General features: G+C 31.1%; 2 protein-coding genes across 3 annotated transcripts in view; both read left to right on the plus strand.

Annotated features, from left to right (window-relative positions):
• Positions 1–20,370, plus strand: LOC143242256 (serine/threonine-protein kinase ATR-like). Its single transcript, XM_076485627.1, has 6 exons — positions 1–27; positions 3,559–3,716; positions 15,252–15,387; positions 19,144–19,292; positions 19,585–19,698; positions 20,367–20,370. Exons 1-6 carry the CDS (start codon positions 1–3, stop codon positions 20,368–20,370), a joined length of 588 nt encoding a protein of 195 aa, XP_076341742.1.
• Positions 19,803–21,970, plus strand: part of LOC143242830 (serine/threonine-protein kinase ATR-like) — a 10,526-nt gene continuing 8,358 nt past the window's right edge. For both annotated transcript variants that reach the window (XM_076486381.1, XM_076486380.1), the window contains exon 1: positions 19,803–20,504. In XM_076486381.1, coding sequence (XP_076342496.1) covers positions 20,409–20,504 — 96 coding nt within the window. In that variant the 5' untranslated portion in view covers positions 19,803–20,408. The remainder of the gene's footprint in view (positions 20,505–21,970) is intronic.

Below are 21,970 nucleotides of genomic sequence, written 5' to 3' on the forward strand. Positions count from 1 at the left end.
ATGGAAAAAGCACTCACCTATGTTCAGGTAAGTACTACTTGCATTCAACTTTGGCTTATATTTGCTATTACTTAGCCATATAATTGTGTATTTATACAGCACTTTATTAAAAACAAACAATACTAATACACTTTTAACATAATACTGGTATTTGGCAAATTTAATTTGTATGACAATGTTTAGAAGTAAGATGTTTATGGGAGAAGGAAGGTCAAAGTTTGTAGTCTCTCAATACTGTATGTTATTTTATATCTGCAGTTCCATACATTATTTACATTTTTTGACTCAATTAATTAAATACTTAGAATTAAAGTCTCGGTTGTTTTTTTCACATATTATTATATGGGAAAGCATGGGATTCGCTTCAGTAGATTTTTGTAAAAACTTGTATCTCTGTGAGATATATGGTATTAATTTAATAAAATCTAATTTAAACTGACTTTGATTATAACAGAATTTCTTATTTTTAAACTGAGACTAATATTGAGATAGGCAGCTTGTTGAGATGTGATTACCAGAGAATACATAATGAATTACTTCTTCACATCAGCACTCACTATGAACAAGTCTTTAGTGGACTTGCAATGTTGGCATGGAAAGATGAAAGTTATGATGGAACAAAGCCTATTACAAAACCAGAAGATATAGTAATGGCTACAGTTGAAATTTGAAATACTTAAAAAAGTTGCATTACATATCTACAACAAATAAAAAATCTGATTCTGTGCTGTAAAATGTAAATTTTGGGCAAATATCTCAATAAAGATAAATAAAAACTGACATGCTGTATCAAACTATTATAAGTTTAGTTGGAATTTCTTTTGGTAGCATCTTGACTGAGATTTTTCCCTGTATCTCCTTTTTTGTGGACAGTTAATGTTGAATTGTTAGTTAAAATAAACATTATGGCCATTCAAAGTAAATGGAATTGTTAATATTAAGTGAAGAAGTATCAGTAATAACCACTTGTTTAATATATTTACTTTTTAGTAAAATTCTAATTTCCTGAGAGCTAATTGAATAAGTAAAAACTACTTAAATATTTAAAAAAGAAACCTAAGTTTTAGAACTTCATCTAATTAATATAAATTAAAAAAAAGTATTTGTGAATGTTTGGTGTGTAAGAAACTTTTATAAATCTTTGAAAACGTTAAAAAATGAAACATCTAGGAGAATTCACATCTAGTGTACTTTGATGACAATTTTGTTTTAAATCTTTACATTATAAACTAAAATATTTGCACTTTTTTTAATACAGTACATTATGCAGAATATATTAAAAGCATGCAGCCATGTATGGAAAGTAATAAATTTAAAAGGCTGGCTGAATAAAGTGTGAATTGAGAATCACCTTGAATATTGATATTTCTCAAAACTTGAGACTTGAAGTATCCAGAAAATTCCAAATGATTGTTTCTGAGTAAAATTTGTCAGTTATTTACTCTTGATGAGTCATATTGGTCAGTTACTTGTATCTGACTTTAAAAATCTGGTATTTATACAAGGAAATTATAGGTTAACATAACAGAAGTTTAGCATTGTTCAGAGTAAAGTATTTACAGCAGTGGTGCACAAACTTTTGAGTCAGGGCCACAAACGGACTTCGTAACTGTAATATGGACATGCTTTCAAGTAAAGCAATTTTAATAATTACAAGCTACCGGAATTGTGAGCTCGCAATCTTTATGAGAATTAAAGTTGTCAGAAGTATATTTACCTAAGAATTATATACTTAAACATTATATTACAGCAATTATTGTAATATTGTATATGTAGGAAATAAGTACCAGGTATAATTTTTACAACACAACTAAAAGTAGAGTAAGAAACATAACCAGAGCAAATAGCTTCATTAATAAAATAAGTTGGTATTTGTTAACTTTTGTGAAGAGGAATTGAAATTCATTTTTAAATCAGTAAAAAGTTATTATAACCTTTAATTGATTGCTTTATTTTAATCCATAGGCCAAATTTTACAGTCACGACTTTTGGTTTTCTTGCTTTCTTTGATTCCCAGTTGCTTAATGCAAATTTTCCATTAGAGGAAAAGAAACTAGTAGGTGTTTTATTACATGATAATTAGGAAATTTAAATTTATTGCTTGAAAGTTTTGTGATTCATTTGTATATTTTATTTTATTTATCTTAAAAGAAAGTAAAGTCAGTTCCATAAAATTCTATGTATATCACATGTTTGTTTATTATTGGTTTTCTAAGTTAAACTATTGTTATCATTATTTAGTAAAAAAAAACTTTATAATCTTAAAGTCATATTGAAAATATGAAAGTGAAATTTATGTAAATAAATATTTATGAAAGAGCAAAGACTCCCTGTATGAATAATACAGGCTTGGCATTGCCCAGTGGTTAGCTTGTAGGGTCCAGGGTTTGACATATAATGCTACTGAACATTCTTCATGCTTTCAGTTGTGAGTTTGTTATGAAAGTAACCGTGAATCCCATTATTTGACTCATACAGTTGGACAAAGCTCTTGTGGTTGAAAGTAGAAGTCTGTATGTTAGTAAGGTGCTGTTCCAGTTATGTATCATTTATCCTAAGAATTGTTGAAACTGATGTAATCATCCAAAATAGTAACTATAGGTTGTAATGCTATAAGAACTAGAGTTGATCATGCTGGATGAAGGTGATGAAGTTAACCATCTTAGCTCCAATAAAAGAACGAGCTCTTTCTTCATCTTTATCCTCCCATGAATTTATCATAGGAAAAAAAATTATAGACTTAATACTGAATGGAACACAGTTATCTATTCACAGAAAATATAGTTTAATTTTGTAGGATATTTGATATGTTATTTTAGAGTTAATTAGAGTATGGTGCATGTTTTGTCACTAATGGTCAGTACTCTGGTATGTACCATTTACCCATAGAAATGTTTCTTGAATATGGTTTGTGCTTTATATATGGAACCAATCAGCTTCATATTGTAGTATTAGGCTTACATTTAATTATTTCCTACCTCTAAATACATTAAATACAAGGATTGATAAGCTTGCCTGTAGGAACAACACATCCAAATATTGGACAATATTTTGAGTAGTTACATAATTGTATTCCATCCTGTTTAACTAATTGTGGACATTAATGAAATATTAAGAAATTTTGTTGGTTTCTAAGGTTTTTAAAGAACTGACTTGCTAGTATTAAACTTAGTGATACAACATCAATGAATTTTTTGTAGTTTTGCAAACATGAAATGTTTGTTATTCTGTATAGAGATTGTAGCAGTTTCTCTTAAGTGTATCGAGTTTTAAAATGTAAACTGTAGCTGCAACATCCCTATCTTTATATCATCAGAAATTTCATTTAATTACTGTTGTTGGACAGGTTTATTTTAAACAAGCGTAAGAAGTTTTACCAGTGTCACTGTATGACACTTATGTGCTTAATTTTGGTAGTATATATTTGAGTTTTCATGTTTAAAACCTGGACACTTTTTTTTCATAAAACAAAAAATCTAGAACTTTACAACTGCTCAAAATTCATTAAATACATAAAGAGAACTTTATATCTAAAACTAATTTTCTCATTTATTTTAGGCATTAGGAAGTTTAAATTCTATTATGGAGCTAATGGGTCCAAAGCACATTACTGCAGTGAGGATGAAAGTGATGGCTACTCTAAAGATAGCTATTCATTTTACTGAGGAAGATTTCCCTCAAATTTGTACTCAAGCCTGGAACACTTTTGTTCATAAGTATATTTTCTTTACTTTGCAATTGCAAGAAAAGTAACTTTAATTAATCTACTTATCTAATGAAATTTCTTAACTTAAACACATTTTTTTATAATTTTATTGATGCCATCGGGTCTTGAAAATGGTAAAAGTGTAGAAAACTCTAAAAACAATTTTGAAAATAATATTCTTTCATTGTGTCTAATATTTTATAAATATTTCTTTAATAACGTCTACTTTGATTTGATGTGGTTTGTTGTCTTAAGTGTTTATGATCTTTGTAGACTTATCTTTCACATCTATTGGGAGTGTGTACTTGTGATTAGTCAGTATTGCATTGCATTGTGCAGGTAATAATATGACTTTTATTAACCCTTTTCAGATGGGTCACATGTCAAAGGCCATGTTATTACATTTATTAAGTTGCATTCAAAGTTTTATTGAAATACAGTTTTATGAATTTATCTCTATTTCTGGTATCAAACTGTAGATTATAATTCAAATTTTGATATTATACAGTATTTAATTTTGTAGTTTAAAAGTAAGTATTAAACAAATACACCAAAACTTCAATTTTATATGTTCTGTGTTGTGTTGAATGTAGCACTGGTTCAAATTAAATGCTTGTGATGTAAAAACACAACGTCTGTAGATGTACCAACTAGGAACTCAAATGGATAAGCTAAAATAAAAAAAACAACACTTTTATCCTTTTAATTTTCTAAACTATAACAATATTTGTTGAATCGTACCTTTTCATTTTGAGAAATGGTCTTGTATATACATTTACTTCTATATATGATCTGAAAAAACAATCAGAAGCTCAGAATATTTTTTTAATGATTTTCCTAGCCATTTTCAAATGTGATGGTGTCCTCTCTTTCTTTCGAAACAAACCTTCATGCTGCTAATTTGAGTCTTTAGCCTGTTCTAGATTTCCTGTTTTATTTGATACAAATACAGTTTAGTTTTTAAACTTGATAAATTATAATGGAATTCTATGTTATCAGTGTAGTAATTTATAACTGTTTGATTGTTCTAATGTACATATAAAATATCAAAAAGAAAATTTTGTTTCATAACCTCCACATGGGACATTTCTGAAGGCTTAGCAAGCTAAGACAAACAGCAATGAGGACATAGGTTGTAACTAAAACTGATAATTGTTTGCTTACTTTGTTATTTACTGCTCTACGTTTTGAGATAAATTAGTTTAAGAAAATTTGTTTTTAAATAGTAATGTTCTATATAAATATACAATTTATAATAATTGTATATGACTGTATTTTACCAAATACTAGTCCACTAAAATGCAGATGATATAGGTCACTTTGTAAAACCTAAAGGTCAGTTTTATATTATTGGATACATTAACATTAGCAAACATGCACTGTGGCATTGTAACTTCTGAATTGTTAGCCAAACAGGCTGAAAAGTCAATATTATGAAAATAGTAAATCTATATAAATGTATAATGTCATGAGATTTAAGCAGTTGTGTCTAAACATTTATGTTTTGTAATCTGTAGTCATTCTTGAGTAAAAAAAAGCATAATGTATATTGGTTTTGTATTTTTATATGGTGATTACGAAATTGGTCAAATTGACTGAATCCATGTAGAAATTTGTTAATGGACATGAAATAAAATATTTCTTCTTAAGAAACATTTGGTAAAGCCAACTAGATGTTATAAGGATTTCTCATGTGAAATTTTAACTTAGAAGTTAATTGAATTTTGATATGTATCAAATTTATGATATTTGCTAACAAAATTGATACACACAATTTTCTTAACACAAATATATTTTAATATACAAACAACAACAAAAACAATAACTACAGTTTGTGATAGTAGCTATTGCAAATATTAGTCAATATACAAGAATTTTTAAAAACTTATAAACTATACTGACTTTTCTATCTGTCTAGAACTGAATATTGTATTGACAGTCCAGGTCCATGACAAGCAAATTAATTTTGAGTTGATATTGTTACACTTTGCTTGAGCTAGCCAGTTGTTTATTTTTGGATGGCTTGACACTGCTTACAAGCTGACTTTTTATCAACAAAGATATTCAATATTAAAATGTCTATAAAAGGTTTTGGGGATGACACAAAGGAAATTTGGAATTTTTGAGATTAAGAAAAGTATTTTTAATCTCAACATAAAAATTACTTTGCAAATGGAGTGATCCATATATTCACTGACAAATCTTTACTCTAGTTTATTGAAAATACTTCACTAAAAATATTTTTCTTGTTTGTGTAACACTTATAACATTAACTGAAAACTGCCAAACTATGGGAAGATATGCACACTATTATTTAAGGATAGAAGTATTATGTCAAAAGAGATTTTAAATGAGTACAAAGAGGTCACATGGTTGGTCAAATTGACCGAGCCCATGTTGAAAGAGTTAAAAGTTAAGAATCTATAACATATTTTAGGACCAAAATAGAAATTGTCCATTTTTTGTTATCAGTTCTCACTCAAAATCTGGTTTTCATAAGTGCTGTTTATGTGCATTACATGTTTATGTTTTTGTTTTTAGTTTTTTTATTAGCATATTTATAATATGGCATCCTAATTTCAGTTTTCATAAAATATCATGGTTTTAGGGATTTGGTCATAGTTGCATGTTCAGGCATATGAAAGTATGACTAATCATTAAAAAATTATATAATACAGAATTTAACCTTTTGTTTCTTTGTGTCAGTGTGGAATTGCAATCTCTTGATCCCTTCTTAACCAGGTGATGACTGCTTTACTGCCCCTTCTTCAGTTTCACCCACAAGGAGTTGCTACTATATTCCACTTTTAGTTGTTGAAAACAGGTATGAATGAAGTTCATATTTATTTATGTTATTCTTTTTACAACTTTAGATTACTGGTTAATATGTTTGACTTTTTTCATATGCTACTAGAAATAAAAATCGTGCTTTACATTTTGAGGCTGTGCATGCATTGTAAGCATGACAACCAAATCATACTGAGTAGTCAGACAAGAGTTGGCAGTGGATTTTGATAACTAGTTGTTTTTCCTCAAAGTTGTCAGTTAAAAAATTGTGGGTGTCTAGTGCAGATGGCCAATGAATAAGTTTCTGTGAATATCTTAAAACAAAAACAAAGCATCTGTGTTAGAGACACAAATAAAGATCAACATTTTTGTAGGTGCAGTTAAAGCTTCCATAAATATATTAATGTTTTTTTGTACTAAAACACTTTTAGTAATACACATTATGAAAATATAATATTAATGATACATCTACTAGTGCACTTTACCTTTGAGGATTATATTCTGTTATATCTTTATAAGATAAATGTTTAATATTCTCTCTTCTTCTATGATAGAGCAATTCTGTACAAACTTTTTTTTATATCTAATAAAAGAGCATTTAACTGATAGTTGGTATGAATTAATAACAAATCTGCACTTTAGAGCAGTGTATGATTGCTTAAAAATTTAATGCTAGATATTATATTAAATTTTTTATAGTAAAGAGCAATTTCCTGTTGATCTGATGATTGTTCAGAATCATGGTGAGGTAAACAATTCTTGTCACATACTTGAAAGTAAAGAGCACTCTCACTCTCTATTAATGTTAGAGGACCTTTACATCTTTCAGAGTCAAATACACTCGCAAAGATCTGATTTACAGGTCCTGTTGCATCCTTTAGAACAAAGTTCCTCTTACATTTTTTTTGAGCCACAAACAATTTCATGAAGATGTAATAATATAAACCCTACTGCATCTTTCAGAGCAAAAAACATTTTAATGAGGATATTATGCTATGTATCCCATTGCATCCTTTTACCCTATCCACTGAGGTATTTTTACAGTGCATAACACGAGGGTTTAGTGTCACACATTAAAATGTTTATTAAATAACTTTATGGTTATGTTATACCAATTAGAATAGCATAAAATATTAGCTAATAATCTATATTTTAATAGCATATAAGTTTTAAGTTCTTAACTCTATAAGGTAATATTTGAAAAAATACAGAATTTTTCCTATCCTGTCATCATCCTTTAAAAAAGTATGAAATTGTACATAAACTATTCTCCATAAAATTGTCATTGCTCAGGTAAACCACTTTTATTATAGTCCTCAACGTTGTTTGGTTACAGAGTTATCAAATATAAAATCAGACCCATTCTGCCACACCCACCCATCACATCTTTTCTTTCATAATTCATTAGTAGTTCACTCATACATTTAATTATATATTACCTATAACCAGCAGACACTCAAGGTTTTTCATCTGTCAAATGCCGTGTTGTATAACATTCTATTCTGAACAGTTAAATGTCAGTTTCTCTCAGAGTATGAACAATGTTCCTCTAAGAAATTTAATGACTAGCTTGATTAATTTGTAATGACCATTGTTCTAGTCAAAAGCCAGAAAAATTTTGAGGGGTAATGGAATTTGTATACTTTTTGCATGTTATTAGTTTATATTGTTTGGAGTAGTATTTAATTAAATAAAACTCATTAATTGCAATACAATGAATAAATAGTATACAAAAATTAGGGTTAACTCTCTTTAACAACCGAGAGCAAACAAAAAAATATTTGTGATGTATTTTATTTCTTGTTTTTCATGGTTATTTTTATGTATAATAAAATAAAGATGCTTCTTGAGGCTCACATGTAAGCTGCTTTACTAGTTTTAGTAGCTCGTTGGTAATGTAATTCAATAGCATGATGGAGCTGCACATTCCCAGAGTTATTTACAACTTATAAGCATCCAGAGAGTAGTAAGTCATGTCTCAAAAATCAATAAAACAATTAAATTTAAATATAAATAAATGCATATTGTTACAAACTTAAAGCTAATTAGGATAAACAAATGGGTTGTTATATTACTATACGAAGTCATTATAGAAATTAAAGTAGGTAATTCAGATTTTATTTTATTTTTATGGTTGCACAGTTAATCGTAATTACCAATCTCATTTTGAAGTGGGTTAGAGAAATAATATACATATATTATCAAATTTTGTGAAAAGAAACAGTTTTAAATGTATTTAGGAAGTCTTAGGGATTAAATAAAGGAATGTTGAGACTTTGAGATAAGGAAAAGTATTTTTAATTTAGATGTGAAAATTACTTGACACACGGACTTTAAAAATAAAAAAATACTCAATATACTTATGGACAAATATTTATTTTATTTTATTAGAAATACTTCTAAAAATATAATATATTTGTATGTTAAAGACTTACAATATAAAATTAAACACTGCCATATTTTGTGAAGATATACACACTATATTGAAAGTTAAAAGTATTTAATCTAAAAAGATTTTAAACAAGTACAAAGAGGTCACGTGGTTGGTCATATAAATCGACCCTATTTCACCCTGGTGTCCTTTACTGCACATGATACAAAGTTTTAGTGTCTTACATTCAAACTTTTACTAAACTGCTTTTTGTTTATGATACAACAATTATTATAACATAAGAACTTGACTAGTAATCCATATTTTAATAGTATGTAAGTTTTAAGTTCTTAATTCTACAAGGTAATATTAAAAACATCCTGAATTTTCCCTAAGTATTCTTCCTTCTCTTCTCTGTTTTACCCACCACCCCTTGAAAAAGTACAAAATTAAGCTTAAAGTACTTACTATAAAATTGTTGTTTCTCTCACTAACGGCTCGGCATGGCCAAGCTGCAGCATAGGCATCGACTCGTAATCTGAGGGTCGTGGGTTCGTATCCCATTCGCACCAAACATGCTCGCCCTTTCAGCCATGGGGGCGTTATAATGTGACAGTCAATCCCACTATTCGTTGGTAAAAGAGTAGCCCAAGAGTTGGCAGTGGGTGACGATGACTAGCTGCCTTCCCTCTAGTCTTACACCGCTAAATTAGGGATGGCTAGCACAGATAGCCCTCAAGTAGCTTTGTGCGAAATTCTAAAACAAATCTCTCACTAACTGTGATTGTTGCTACTTTCAATTTTATTTGGTTACAGAGCTATCAAATAGAAAATCAGATCCTCCCTTGCCATCTGTCACATCCTCCTTTTCAGAATTTGTTACTAATTCTCTTACATTTAATTACATATTACTTGTAGATAGTAGAAAGTCAAGCTTTTCTTTTGTCAATTGATGTGTTAAATTATGTTTTGATTAGGTTGGCATGAATTTCACTTATAATACAACTTTGGTTCCCACAGGAATCACAATGACTAGCTTGATAAAATTGTAAAGTCTCTTGTCGCATAGTTAATCTGTGATCTTCAGTATATTATTTAAATAAATAATAATTGTTTAGTGCATTACTACCATTAGTATAAAAAACAGGCTTAAGTTTCACTGACAATCAACAGCAAGAAACAAGAAGTTTTGGTAAATACTTTATTTCTTGATTTTCATGTTTGTTTGTTATTTATTATTATAAAAGTAACTAAAATATAAAAGTAGGGATCTTTTAGGTTAGTAAAGACTAAATTAGGTAAAATAAATAATATGATAAAAGTGTTTCACAAGGCACCCAAATGAACTGCATGTGCTCCAAGTGATTTAAACCTTATAATGGCACAGATAGTAGCTAGAAAAGGTTCAAAGTGCAAGAAAACAAAATTTGATTATAAATGTATGTGCACTATTATGAGCTTAAAACTACATCAGATAAACAAAAGTAGTTTCATGTTACAATTCTAAGAATAAAAGAGGGTAATTTAGTTTTATTTAATGGTGGTTAGAGATTAATCGAACTGACTGATCTGGTTTTAAGATAGGGTAGAGAAAATGAAAGGTGAAATATGAAGTTTTCTGGGAAAACATTTGAAATGTATTTAAGTGGTTTTATAAATTGCACAAAGGAATACTGAAACTTTTTGAGGAGAAAAATATTTTTAATCTTTACACACTGATCCTCAAACAAATACATAATATATTTACAGACAAACCTTTATTGTAGTTTGTTAAAAATACTTCAAAAAATATGATTTTGTTGTGTGTGAAAGACTTGTAATGTTAACTGAAAGACTACCAAGTTTTGTTAAGACTTGAAATGAGTACAAAGAGGTAATGTGTTTGGTCATTTTAACTGAATTCATGATGAGAGGGTTAAATCCAAAAGCACTTTAATGAAATCATAACATTACAAGTCCCATTACAACTTTCTGAGCCAAGGAAAGTTCCATGAAGATATAATAATGAAGAGCCTGCTGCTTCTTTCAAGGGCAATGACCTTTTCATAACTATCTGATATTACAGGTCTTGTTACATCATTTTAGAACCAAAAATAATTTCATGACTATTTGACATTATAGGTCTTCTTACATCATTTAGAACCAAGAACACTTTCATGACTATTACAGGTCTTTTTGCATCGTTTAGAACCAAAAACACTTTTATGACTACCTAATATTACAGGTCTTGTAACATTTAGAGCTGAGAAAACTTTCATGGTGATGCAATGTTACAGGTCTACCTAAGGTGTTCAAAATCAAAATTATTTTCATCAGGATGTAACATTGTGTCCTTTTGAATTTACCACTTTCATAGTAATTTGATGTTGTAGGTTCTTTCATTTTAAGAACACTCTTGATATGTTGTAACTGTAAAGGCCTATTTACATCCTTCCAAGTCCAGAACACTTTCTGGTTGATCCTTTGCATTTTTTTGAAGTGAAGAATATTTATGCTTTTATTTATACAGTGAAGAACAGATACTATTAAAGTCGTATTCAATGAATAATATTTGTAAAATTATTAATTTAAAAGAGTGGAATAGAGATCATCAAAATAGTACAGCCTTGATATTGATGAATCTTCTGTCCAGCTGAAGGAAGTGATAGAAGACACCAATAAGAACTACATATAATCACATTCTGTTCTCATTTATAAAATCACACATTTCTCTTCACTAATTCACCAACTTGTGACAACTGCTGCAGCCCTTCCAGGTAGCACCTCTGAAGTGGAGTGTGTCTCCTCCAATGTGCACAGCACAGTCACAGACACAAAACACTACACCCACCTTAAATGAAGTTGATATGAGGAATAAGAATGACTAGGGCTATTTTTATAACATTAATCCACAACTGTTTGCAGGACCATGAGCAGTGATTTGGTTAATAAAAAACATGATCAGTAACAAAAGTTGATGTGTTTATTGTTATTACTTAGTAAAATCTACATATACATCTATACTAATAATGAAATTAACTTTGACATGTGATTCAAAAGCACTCATGTAAAGTAAAGTCAGATACATGCCCTAAATCTAATAAGCTACATGTGTGTCACTCTGTCCTTTTTTTTGACAGTTGGCTGGATTTTGTTCCTCTTGCACAAAATAGTAAAAGTGTTTTCTTTTGCATCCCTCACATTTAGTTATCTTAAATCAACAAGTAAAGTATAGTGTTCCTCCCTAGTGCAAAGACAATGGCTTTACAGAACAGAAGAACCAAATCTTGTATTGTACTCTTAGACTTTGAGAGAAGGATGAACCCACCATAAATGTTTCCCTAACTCATGGATTGTGTTTTAAATAATAGATATTATTGTATAAGAAAATTTAAAGGCTGAGCACTATGTGCTTGGTGTGATTCTTTTGTGTGGTAAGGGGTCTTACCAGGAAAGGTTCCATATTTTTAGTTTACTTTCTGTAGATGGGTGGCCTTGTGGTGACCCCTTCCAGGATTAACCTGAGAACCAGTTTTGACGTTTTCAACAGGTGTTGTGGACATTGTGTCAGATGTTGGTGTTTGGGTATGATGTTCATGAAACCCTGGTGTAGCTGCAATGTCCTTGTTTAGCATTGAAACGTGTAGCCTCATAGGACTCCATTGTGGGCAGGGTCAATGGGTAGTAAATCTTCCTCTCACTCTTATGAATTCCGTAATCCTTGAAAATCACCACAACCATCAGATCTTGTAGCACAATTTTTAATCCTTCATTCTTTATCTGATTAATCCTTAGGGCATATGTCTCCCATTTTCATTTAAAAGGGATTAGAGTGGAATATTAGCTTTCCCAAGTCCATCAAGAAGCTATGTTTTGGGGACATCTTTGTGGAAATATCAACCCCAAAACACAGTGAACACCTCCTGAATTTTAAGGCCATTGGGGATATACTCATTGATGTTACTCCCCCTTGCTACTGTGAATTCTTTACAAGGAGTAATTGTTGAGAGTAATTTGAAGAACATTCCTGAGTTGGAGATTTTGCTTGTTTCCCCAACCAAGGAGTTTCTGTTGTGCAGCCATTTCTTCACTTGCAAGGACAGAATTATGCTGCCAACCAGTGTCGTAATTTTGACATTTAAATTGTTACATCTGTCTGCCTTGACATCTACCTGAATTGTAAGGTGTGGGTATATTCCTAACCTCTCTGATTTTTTCAGTGCCAGCAGTTTTGATTTCAAAGACATCACATCGTAGTTCTTTGACATGCACTTTTTGTGGTGGCAAAGACCACAATGCATATGAGTACAAACTGGAACCACATTGCATTAAAAGTAGTGGTTGTCACCTCTTTTACTTTTGTCCTTGTCTTAGGTGGGTGGAGGAGAAAGAGGTACAGTGTTTTAAAACAGTTGACAACATTTAGCTTGAAACTCAGAAATTATTTTTCCCCAACCCATTTCAGACATATGCTTCTGCACTATGTACCACTGCTGCAGTGCGAGTGCAGAAAGATTTATTTTCCAACAATGTGAAGAGTATTTTGCCCTCTTTGGATAAGTGAATTGGCAAGTCAGTGTCTACTCCTCACTCTGTTCCCACCATTCTTTCCAGTGATTGCCCAGGTCCAGGTTTTTCAGCCCTGCTTCTGGCAATATGCTATTAAACTTTAATCCTTACCACAGCATTCCCTTGAGGTTCTATCTTCCTCAGTGAGCTGTGCTCTTTAGAATAGACAGTCTGCCACTCTTCTTTTAGCCTTCATATTCAGGTGCACTGGTAGAATTGGGTGTGCCATTGGATGTCATTGCTGTTTCCACTGATCAGCCCATACTGCAATAGCTTATTATCATTCCCACTTGTTTATCTTTCTTTGAGTCATCTGAGGAAGGCAGATATTTCCAATTGAATGTACTATCTCTTTAATAAATATCTTTCAAACCATTCTTCTATTCCTATTTATGCATATGGTTTAAAGAAGGTGTTTCTGTACAACCTGCCAAGGTTTTTCTCCAAATGATTGAGAGGGGGAAGTTGTCCTTACTAGGTTATGCATTGGTCACAGCTTTTTAACTCATTATTTTCTTTCATCTGCAACTGAGCCACCAATCATAAGTGATGGCACCATTTTCTATATGCCTTAAGTATGGGTTTACCTTTGACATTGGAAATGGTAACACTGTCCGACTTCCTCATGTCTTTAACTTTTTATGGGCCATTTGCCTTTTTAATTCTATTTAGATTTTTATACAAATTTTGGACATTGTTTTGTTTTAATTTAATTTATTTTTTTTATAAGACATTCTTTGTTTAATTTATTTTTTCATTCTTTTCCTATTTTACTGCTTGTTTGGTGTAGATAGTCTAGTTGGTTTGTGCCAATAAACACCAACCAACTGAACACAATGTAGAAATATCAAAGTTGTTTTGATTAACAAAGTTTCCATTTCTTTGTTAGGTGGAATTGCCATAATAAAATGAGAAAGTGCTTAACAGTCATGAAATACAATTATATAGAAACATCGCAAAGTCTAAAATAGTGGTTATGTACATAATAATGTGAAGGAAGTTTTTCATGACAATATGACTGAATCTACTTTACTGAATTATTTTGCATGGTGATGTATTTGTTTAAGCAGTCAGTCAGGTTTAAAAGCAATCCTTTTGGCAAGTTGAAGTAATGTGTTCAATAAATACAAGTTGATTTTGTTGCAAACTGCAGGTAAAGAACAGTATTTAGGGAAAAGATGCAAGGCTCATATCACTTGTTATTGCACTGAAATTGAAAAAAGTATAATTAAGGGAACATGAAGACTGAAGAATTCAGTAGTACTTATTCAGTAACCTGTTTCTATTGTTTTTTTAGCTGTATTGGACTCACTGCAGTTTATTTATTGTATTCAGTGCAATTATTTTGTTACAAAATATAATAAACTTAGTTTATTGGAGTTCGTGTATCTGTTAAAATCAGTAAAATAGATCCCAGTAAATGACAAGTTTTAGAAAAGATGTTGGAAAGCCCTTCATTTTTTTTTTTTTTTTTTTACATTAACTTGCATGAATAATTTATGTGCATCTCTAAACAACAGTTCATAAGTTATTTGTAATATATAGGAATACATTCGTGAAGATGAGAAACACACTTCAAGTAAAATGTATTCTGAAGACAGCTGGTATGGATATTAGAACTTTAATTAACATAAAGCAGAGTCAGTTGCAAACTCTCTTTTGTTAACCTGAAGATTACATGAGAAGATCAAAATATTCTTCTGTGCTTTATGTTAATTAAAGTTCTAATATCCATATTAGCTGTCTCAAGAATACATATAGGAATACAGATTATTTTGAAGTAGAGAAGTTTGAGTTGAAACTTAAATAAATGTTTATCTTCTTTTGTTTTGTTTTTAGATTAGAAATGAGGAGATTAAATGAGAACCAAAAGTCTTCATTTTTTTATTTAAGTGTAGAAGATGAAAACTTTGCTTATGATTTGGTTCAAGAGCTAGTTAGGTCTTTCCTAGCAGCTGAAGACACCAGAATACAAGTGAGTGGTTATTTTATACTGAAGTGTGTCTTTTGACTCTGTGTTATTGGTTTTATTTCACATTGACATACTTATGAGAAATGGTTAGAATAATTAGACTACCTATACAAAAGTTGCACAGATTTGAAAAATACTTTATTTTCACTTTACTTAAATTTAAGTTTTTGATTTGTTAAAACTTAATCATTTATTTTTTAAAAAATTAGTTTAAAATATAATCTTAATTATCTATGAACCTTGCCATTTATTTCTTTCACTATACATGAGATATTAAATTTTTTCAGAAATCTCAAAACAATTTGTTGATCACAGTAATCACTAGATATTCAGTGAGATATGACATTTAGTTTACATTACCCAGTTGCTTTCTTACCCAACAAATGGTTTGTAACATGATGTTCTGAAATATGGACAAACATGTTTTGAATCTCCTGTGGTCTTCAAAATATGGATACAAATGGGTGAAGAAGTTCAGTGCAACAAAACATAAGCCACATTTTAAGGTGTGTTACCAAATCCTGGACGTACGAATGACAGCAGAATGTGCTTTTATATATTTCAAATGCTGCATACCATTTTGGATTGTATATATGCTTTGAACAAAATACAGATTGTGACAATCATAACTCGCCACTGAAACACACTGTAAATGGAGAAAGTTTTAAATCGTCATCAGGTAAATAGAATAAATAAACTATCAAAAGATCCTCTACTGAACTATCACTTCTCATTTGACAGTGCTTAGGTTTGGAAGAGCTTTTTCTTTTTCTTCGAGATGGTGATTCCTCCTTTTCTTCCATTTTCCATCTTTCCCCTTGACTTTATCCGTGTAGGCTTCTGTGCTCAGTGAGAGCTCTTTGTTGACATACTGCTTCCTACCAGGATACGTTTTCTTTATCCTCTGGCAATCCTCCTCTGTTCATGATCTTTTACCTACTTTTTTTGCCAGTTAGGTCCATCTTTTGTTTCAGTTGGTCTATTTCTCCTGGAATTTGTTCTAGGTATACTCCTATCAGATCTGACAATTTCACTTTTCCCTTGCTTGCCATTGTCATCCATTCTAACTCTTCCATTATATTGCAGTTTCCTCTTTGTTTGGGGTTTTATCTTCCACCTGTAGCCATTCTTCATAATTCTGTGTGACTGACTGTTAAGTTTCTATTTATACTTTTCTTTTCTTTTCACAGGTCTTCTTTTCATTCATCATTATTTTGATCCTGTTCTGTGGTCAGACACCAGGATTTTTTTAAACTTTAAATCCACACTGTACTTCCATGATGTGTTCAATTTATCTTCCATGGCTTCACACATTCACCATTGAGATGGGGTGTTCCACAAAATCACATATAGGTTCATGATTTTCATGATATTTTGTGTTTCATAACCAAGCCCATCCCAGACTGTATCACCCTTGGACTGAATGGGAAAACAGAAGGGGTTTGTTGTCCATCCCAATCATTCCTAGAATTAATAACTCAGTATGGTCTGATTTTTCAAAATAAGATTTTGTGGTTATGTGGTGATACTGCTTTGGATTTCACCACCACATTGTCACCTTCCTTGCTTCAAGTGGAGTATGGGCATCCTTACAACTCCAGTTCCAAATTGCTGAGGTGGTTGACCCTGTAGGCACCCAGCTGAATGAGTTACTCACAATAACCAATCAATTACAGAATAGGGTGGTGGTATTTTATGGGTGTAGATGATGTGATATTCTTCTCTTTATGATAACCATTGACAACAGAATGAGACATCAAGATGTAATTCATCCCTTTATTGGAAACTGTCATCCTACTCTCAACTAAATGTTGTTACACTATAAGAAGGTTTTGAATTTAGAGTGAACTCATTTACTTAAGTTCTCACACATATTTCAAGTTAACTATCTTCCTAACTCAATTTTCTCCATCTTGGCTGTGGGTCACAGCAATGATTTGTGAAATTGTTCTGGTTCTGTCATTGGCTATCTCTTGTTTCTTGTTTTCTCATCTTAATATTAGGGGTATGATATTGTCTATGGATGGTCCTGGCCCATTTCACAGTTATGGGAGTTGATTACATGCAACAGACATTCTGTTGGTACCAATTCAATAGCTCAGATCTAATCCTAGTGTCATACCCAGGAATTAGAGTGGGTTTCAATTCCCCATTTCATGGGATTGAGGTAAAGAGGGTATGCTCTTTATTCTACACTCACATGGATGTTGGTATCCCATGGGCATGTTTTGAAAGTAGTTGATTTACTATGTGTAGTCCATTGCATCCAAGCTGCTGTACACCTGGGTGTGTATCTTTTGTTTACCTGCCTTTCCTATTTTGAGATTGAGTTACAGTATTGGTTATGACCACTTTCTTGCCACATTCTCTCTCACTCTGATGTACTCCTCTCATTTTTTTCCCTTATATTTCACACGTTCCATAATCGGATGAAGAGTATCCCTGGCTCAGAAATGGTCCACTTCCCTTTCTATGATCTTCAGATCCGATTCTTTCATTTCCAAGATATCCTTCAGATAATTTTAAAATATTCTTTGTCATATCCTCACACTGGTCCCTCCTTGTTATCAATGTAAGATTCTAGCTAATATTGTGAGAGTAGATAATTACCATATCAGAAGTCTTAATTTTCCCTATACTGAAAATGTATTTTCAATGTACTTGCCATCTCTCACAAGATTAACTGTTCTTATTTAGTGTTGCCCTTTGTATGTGAACTTTTCTTGATGCATACTACAAGTCTTCCACTCCCCTTGAATTGGGATTTGTTTATCAAGGAAATCATCATCCATTATCCTCTCATATTCCTGTTAATACTTTAGGTCTTTTACAGTAAACACAGTCACATGATACCTTATATCTTTCACATTAAACACAGTCACACATAATACCTTATATCTTTCACAGTAAACACAGTCACACACGATACCTTATCTTTCACAGTAAGCACAGTCACACGTGATACCTTATATCTTTCACATTAAACACAGTCACACATAATACCTTATATCTTTCACAGTAAACACAGTTGCACATGATACCTTATATCTTTCACGGTGAACACAGTCACAACGTGATACTTTATATCTTTCTTCTATATCTTTCACACTAAACACAGTCTTGCATAATACCTTATATCTTTCACACTAAACACAGTCACACGTGATACCTTATATCTTTCACAGTAAACACAGTCACACATAATACCTTATATCTTTCACAGTAAACACAGTCACACGCGATACCTTATATCTTTCACAGTAAACACAGTCACACACGATACCTTATATCTTTCACAGTAAGCACAGTCACACGTGATACCTTATATCTTTCACATTAAACACAGTCACACATAATACCTTATATCTTTCACAGTAAACACAGTTGCACATAATACCTTATATCTTTCACAGTGAACACAGTCACAACGTTATACTTTATATCTTTCTTCTATATCTTTCACACTAAACACAGTCTTGCATAATACGTTATATCTTTCACATTAAACACAGTCACACATAATACCTTGTATCTTTCACAGTAAACACAGTTGCACATGATACCTTATATCTTTCACAGTAAACACAGTCACACGTTTACTGTGAAAGATATAAGGTATCATATATGGTATTGTGTGTATTTATTGTTATTTTTATTTCTCCACTTCCTAACGTTTTTCTTTCTTTCTGGAACTGAAGTTTTTCATGCTGTGTTTATGACTGTTTTCTTATGTAAAGTACACATTTTTCTTTTTTGTAGGACTGTGCATCTTATGCACTGCAGGAAACCTTACAGATATATACTTGTCAAAGTGGAGAGTTGTCACAAATTGTGAGACCAAGTGGTAGTCTTTGGAACAGGTTTTCAGAAGAGGTTCAAGAAATTTTGGTACCTTTGCAGCACTCTAGGTATGTATTTTATTTTTTATTATAATGAAATTTAGACAGTAATTTTCAGTTATTTTCTTTCTTATCAATTTTTTTTCTAACATTGTTCATTGTGTTATGTTTTTCTTTTATCTTTACTGTGTTATAAAACATTACAATTCAACAGTATTTTAGCATAGTTTAAACATTAAAAACTCAATTTTTTTTAATATTTTACATAAACTGAAAAGTTATTTGAATATTGAAGTTGTTCTGCTTTTTTAATAAAAGTTAAAAAAAAAAGTTCATCAGGTTTTCTGTTATTATTTGATAGGTACATTATGTCTAGTAACAAGAGGACTTCCTTTCCATGCCCAATATATGGGAGCAAACTAGGAAGCACTTTTAAAGATTGGGCCTGTAATTGGGCATCTTGTCTTCTCAGAAGGTAAGAAGCACTTTTCTGTGATAAAAGAAATGAGATAATTAGGTTGCTAATCAATATTATTGTTATAGGTGATTATTATATTAATTAAAACCATGACAAAATTTGAACTAGAGATCAGACTGTGTAGATAAAAGTATTACTGAAACAGAGGCACCTCACAGTTCAGCTAAACATATCTGTTCACACAGTTCTTGTAAGTCTGAGTTTCATTTCCTTTTCTAATTCAGGAGAATGTTAATTTCAACTATTAAGTAACGTGCACACAGTTCTGTAACATTTGTCACAGTTTTAGCCCATTAGGAGCACATTATTGAAACTTACTCTACAAATATGTTTAGAACATAAAGGTGGTATACACTTTTAGAATTTCTTTTGGGGGGGTAGACTACTGTAGTATCAAAGACAAGTACTAGATTATAATCACCACATTACACTTAAAATTCTCTCATTTTGTCTTTGTATATGTTAATTTTCTGTTTTTAATGGAAAGAAAAGAAATAATGCAGAATAGTTTTTTATAAAACTGCTTTTTGAGAACAGATTATGCCATAGAGAAAAACAACCAAAATCATTTCAATTTAAAACTAACTTTTCCATGCTCATTAGCATGTTTTTAAATGCCCTTAGTTTTATAAAATTTATATGGTTTTGTGTATTTAATTTCTCAGATAAAGCGAGAGAATACAGCTAGAGTTTTTCAGTCATGCTTCATGATTGTCAAAAACGATGTGAAGACAGCAGTTTTTCTTCTTCCTCACATCATGGTTAATGTTTTACAAGATGCAAGCAATGAAGAAAAGGAAGATGTTTGTTTTAAGAAATAATATAAAGTATAGAAGTAAATGTACATAATTCTTTATATGACATTTTCTTTTTTCAGAAGTAAAGAATGTAATACAACTGATAGGCTGTGAGATTTTAAAGACAGAGCTTAGCATTGATAGCCATTTGACAGACTTCTGCATCTTCTCTTATCAGATTGGCCAATCATTAATTTTGTTTAGATCTGGTAATAAAATGTTTTAAGGGGTAAGAAAGCAGGGAACAGAAAGAAAATACCAGTACCAGTACATCTGCTTTGATGTTTACAGTAAATAGAAAAGATTCTGAATTGGTTAATTATCTATCAGTCAGCCAAAGGTATTCTGACTTTTGGGACATTTTACTTAACTTTAGTCTTTCAGTCGTTTTTCAGGATGTGAATTCTATTGTGAGAAACTATTTTCAAAATAATATTAAAAGTACTTCCTTTTATCAAAAAATTTTCTTTCTTTCTTATTGTTGATTACAAATCCTAGTTCCATCTTACATATCTAGTCAATTTCAACTTGATTGAAAGTAACATTATTTCTTTTGACAGTTTATTTTGCCAGTTACAACTGTCACTGCCAGAAACAAAGATAAAACTGTCAAAAAATGTATGAGTGACCTATGGTCAGATCTTTGAAATTGAGATCAACGTTACTTTTGTCAGTCTAATTAACAATATTTTTGCTAAGAGTATTCTTGGACAGCATGAATTTATATCTAATAATGTTTTTTTTTAATAGATATTAAATTATTTATGTGTATCTTATGAGTGCTATAAACTTAACAGTAACATTCAAGAAGAAATAGTTTGAATTATTAGAATAATTTGTTTTTATTTACCGTACATGTTTACTTAGCTTATGTGCACTGAAGTCTTGTCATAGCTTTCAACAAATATAATGTAATATGAAAAACATGAATGTTAAAATAAACTATAATCCACTTTTGCATGTTACACCAAATGTTATAGCATTAAAAATACCAGTTGAACAGTGATTTTGATTTATATAATTATATAAGACAACATTGTTTGTTTTTTGAATGCTGTGCAGTGTAAGACTACAGTGTTACTGCAATAGTAAATGATGCACAGGCAGATAGGTTTAAAAAAACTGCATCTAGGTTGAGTCAGGTGTCTAAAGCTCTGTTTGGTTGGTTAAACTTGCTCTTAGACTGTGTCAAATGTCTGTAGTTTTTTACTTTGGCACTGTAAGTATACAGACTGCTAAAATAGAGACTATACGAGGATAGCTTGTATTTCACACACCTACTAAGGTGCATTATGCTCACATATAGCAGGAAATGACTTGCTTCTTATTGTGCCAAGAACATACCAAGTGGACCAACAATATAAGAATAGTAATTTTACAAGTGAGCTATGTCTCACCCTGCTACCACATAACAGCTATGTGCTTATTTGATGAGTATCTGAGAGTCAGGTTAAATACCATATTCATATGGA

Source organism: Tachypleus tridentatus, unplaced genomic scaffold (assembly GCF_004210375.1).
Source record: "Tachypleus tridentatus isolate NWPU-2018 unplaced genomic scaffold, ASM421037v1 Hic_cluster_2, whole genome shotgun sequence".
Taxonomy (NCBI): Eukaryota; Metazoa; Arthropoda; class Merostomata; order Xiphosura; family Limulidae; genus Tachypleus; species Tachypleus tridentatus.

Excerpts from the sequence above, each read along its gene's own strand:
- LOC143242256 (XM_076485627.1), top strand. The coding sequence starts at position 1 with ATGGAAAAAGCACTCACCTATGTTCAG. Across the intron at positions 3,717-15,251 it reads TGGAACACTTTTGTTCATAA|ATTAGAAATGAGGAGATTAA; the intron begins GTATATTTTCTT and ends TTTTGTTTTTAG. Across the intron at positions 19,293-19,584 it reads GTACCTTTGCAGCACTCTAG|GTACATTATGTCTAGTAACA; the intron begins GTATGTATTTTA and ends ATTATTTGATAG.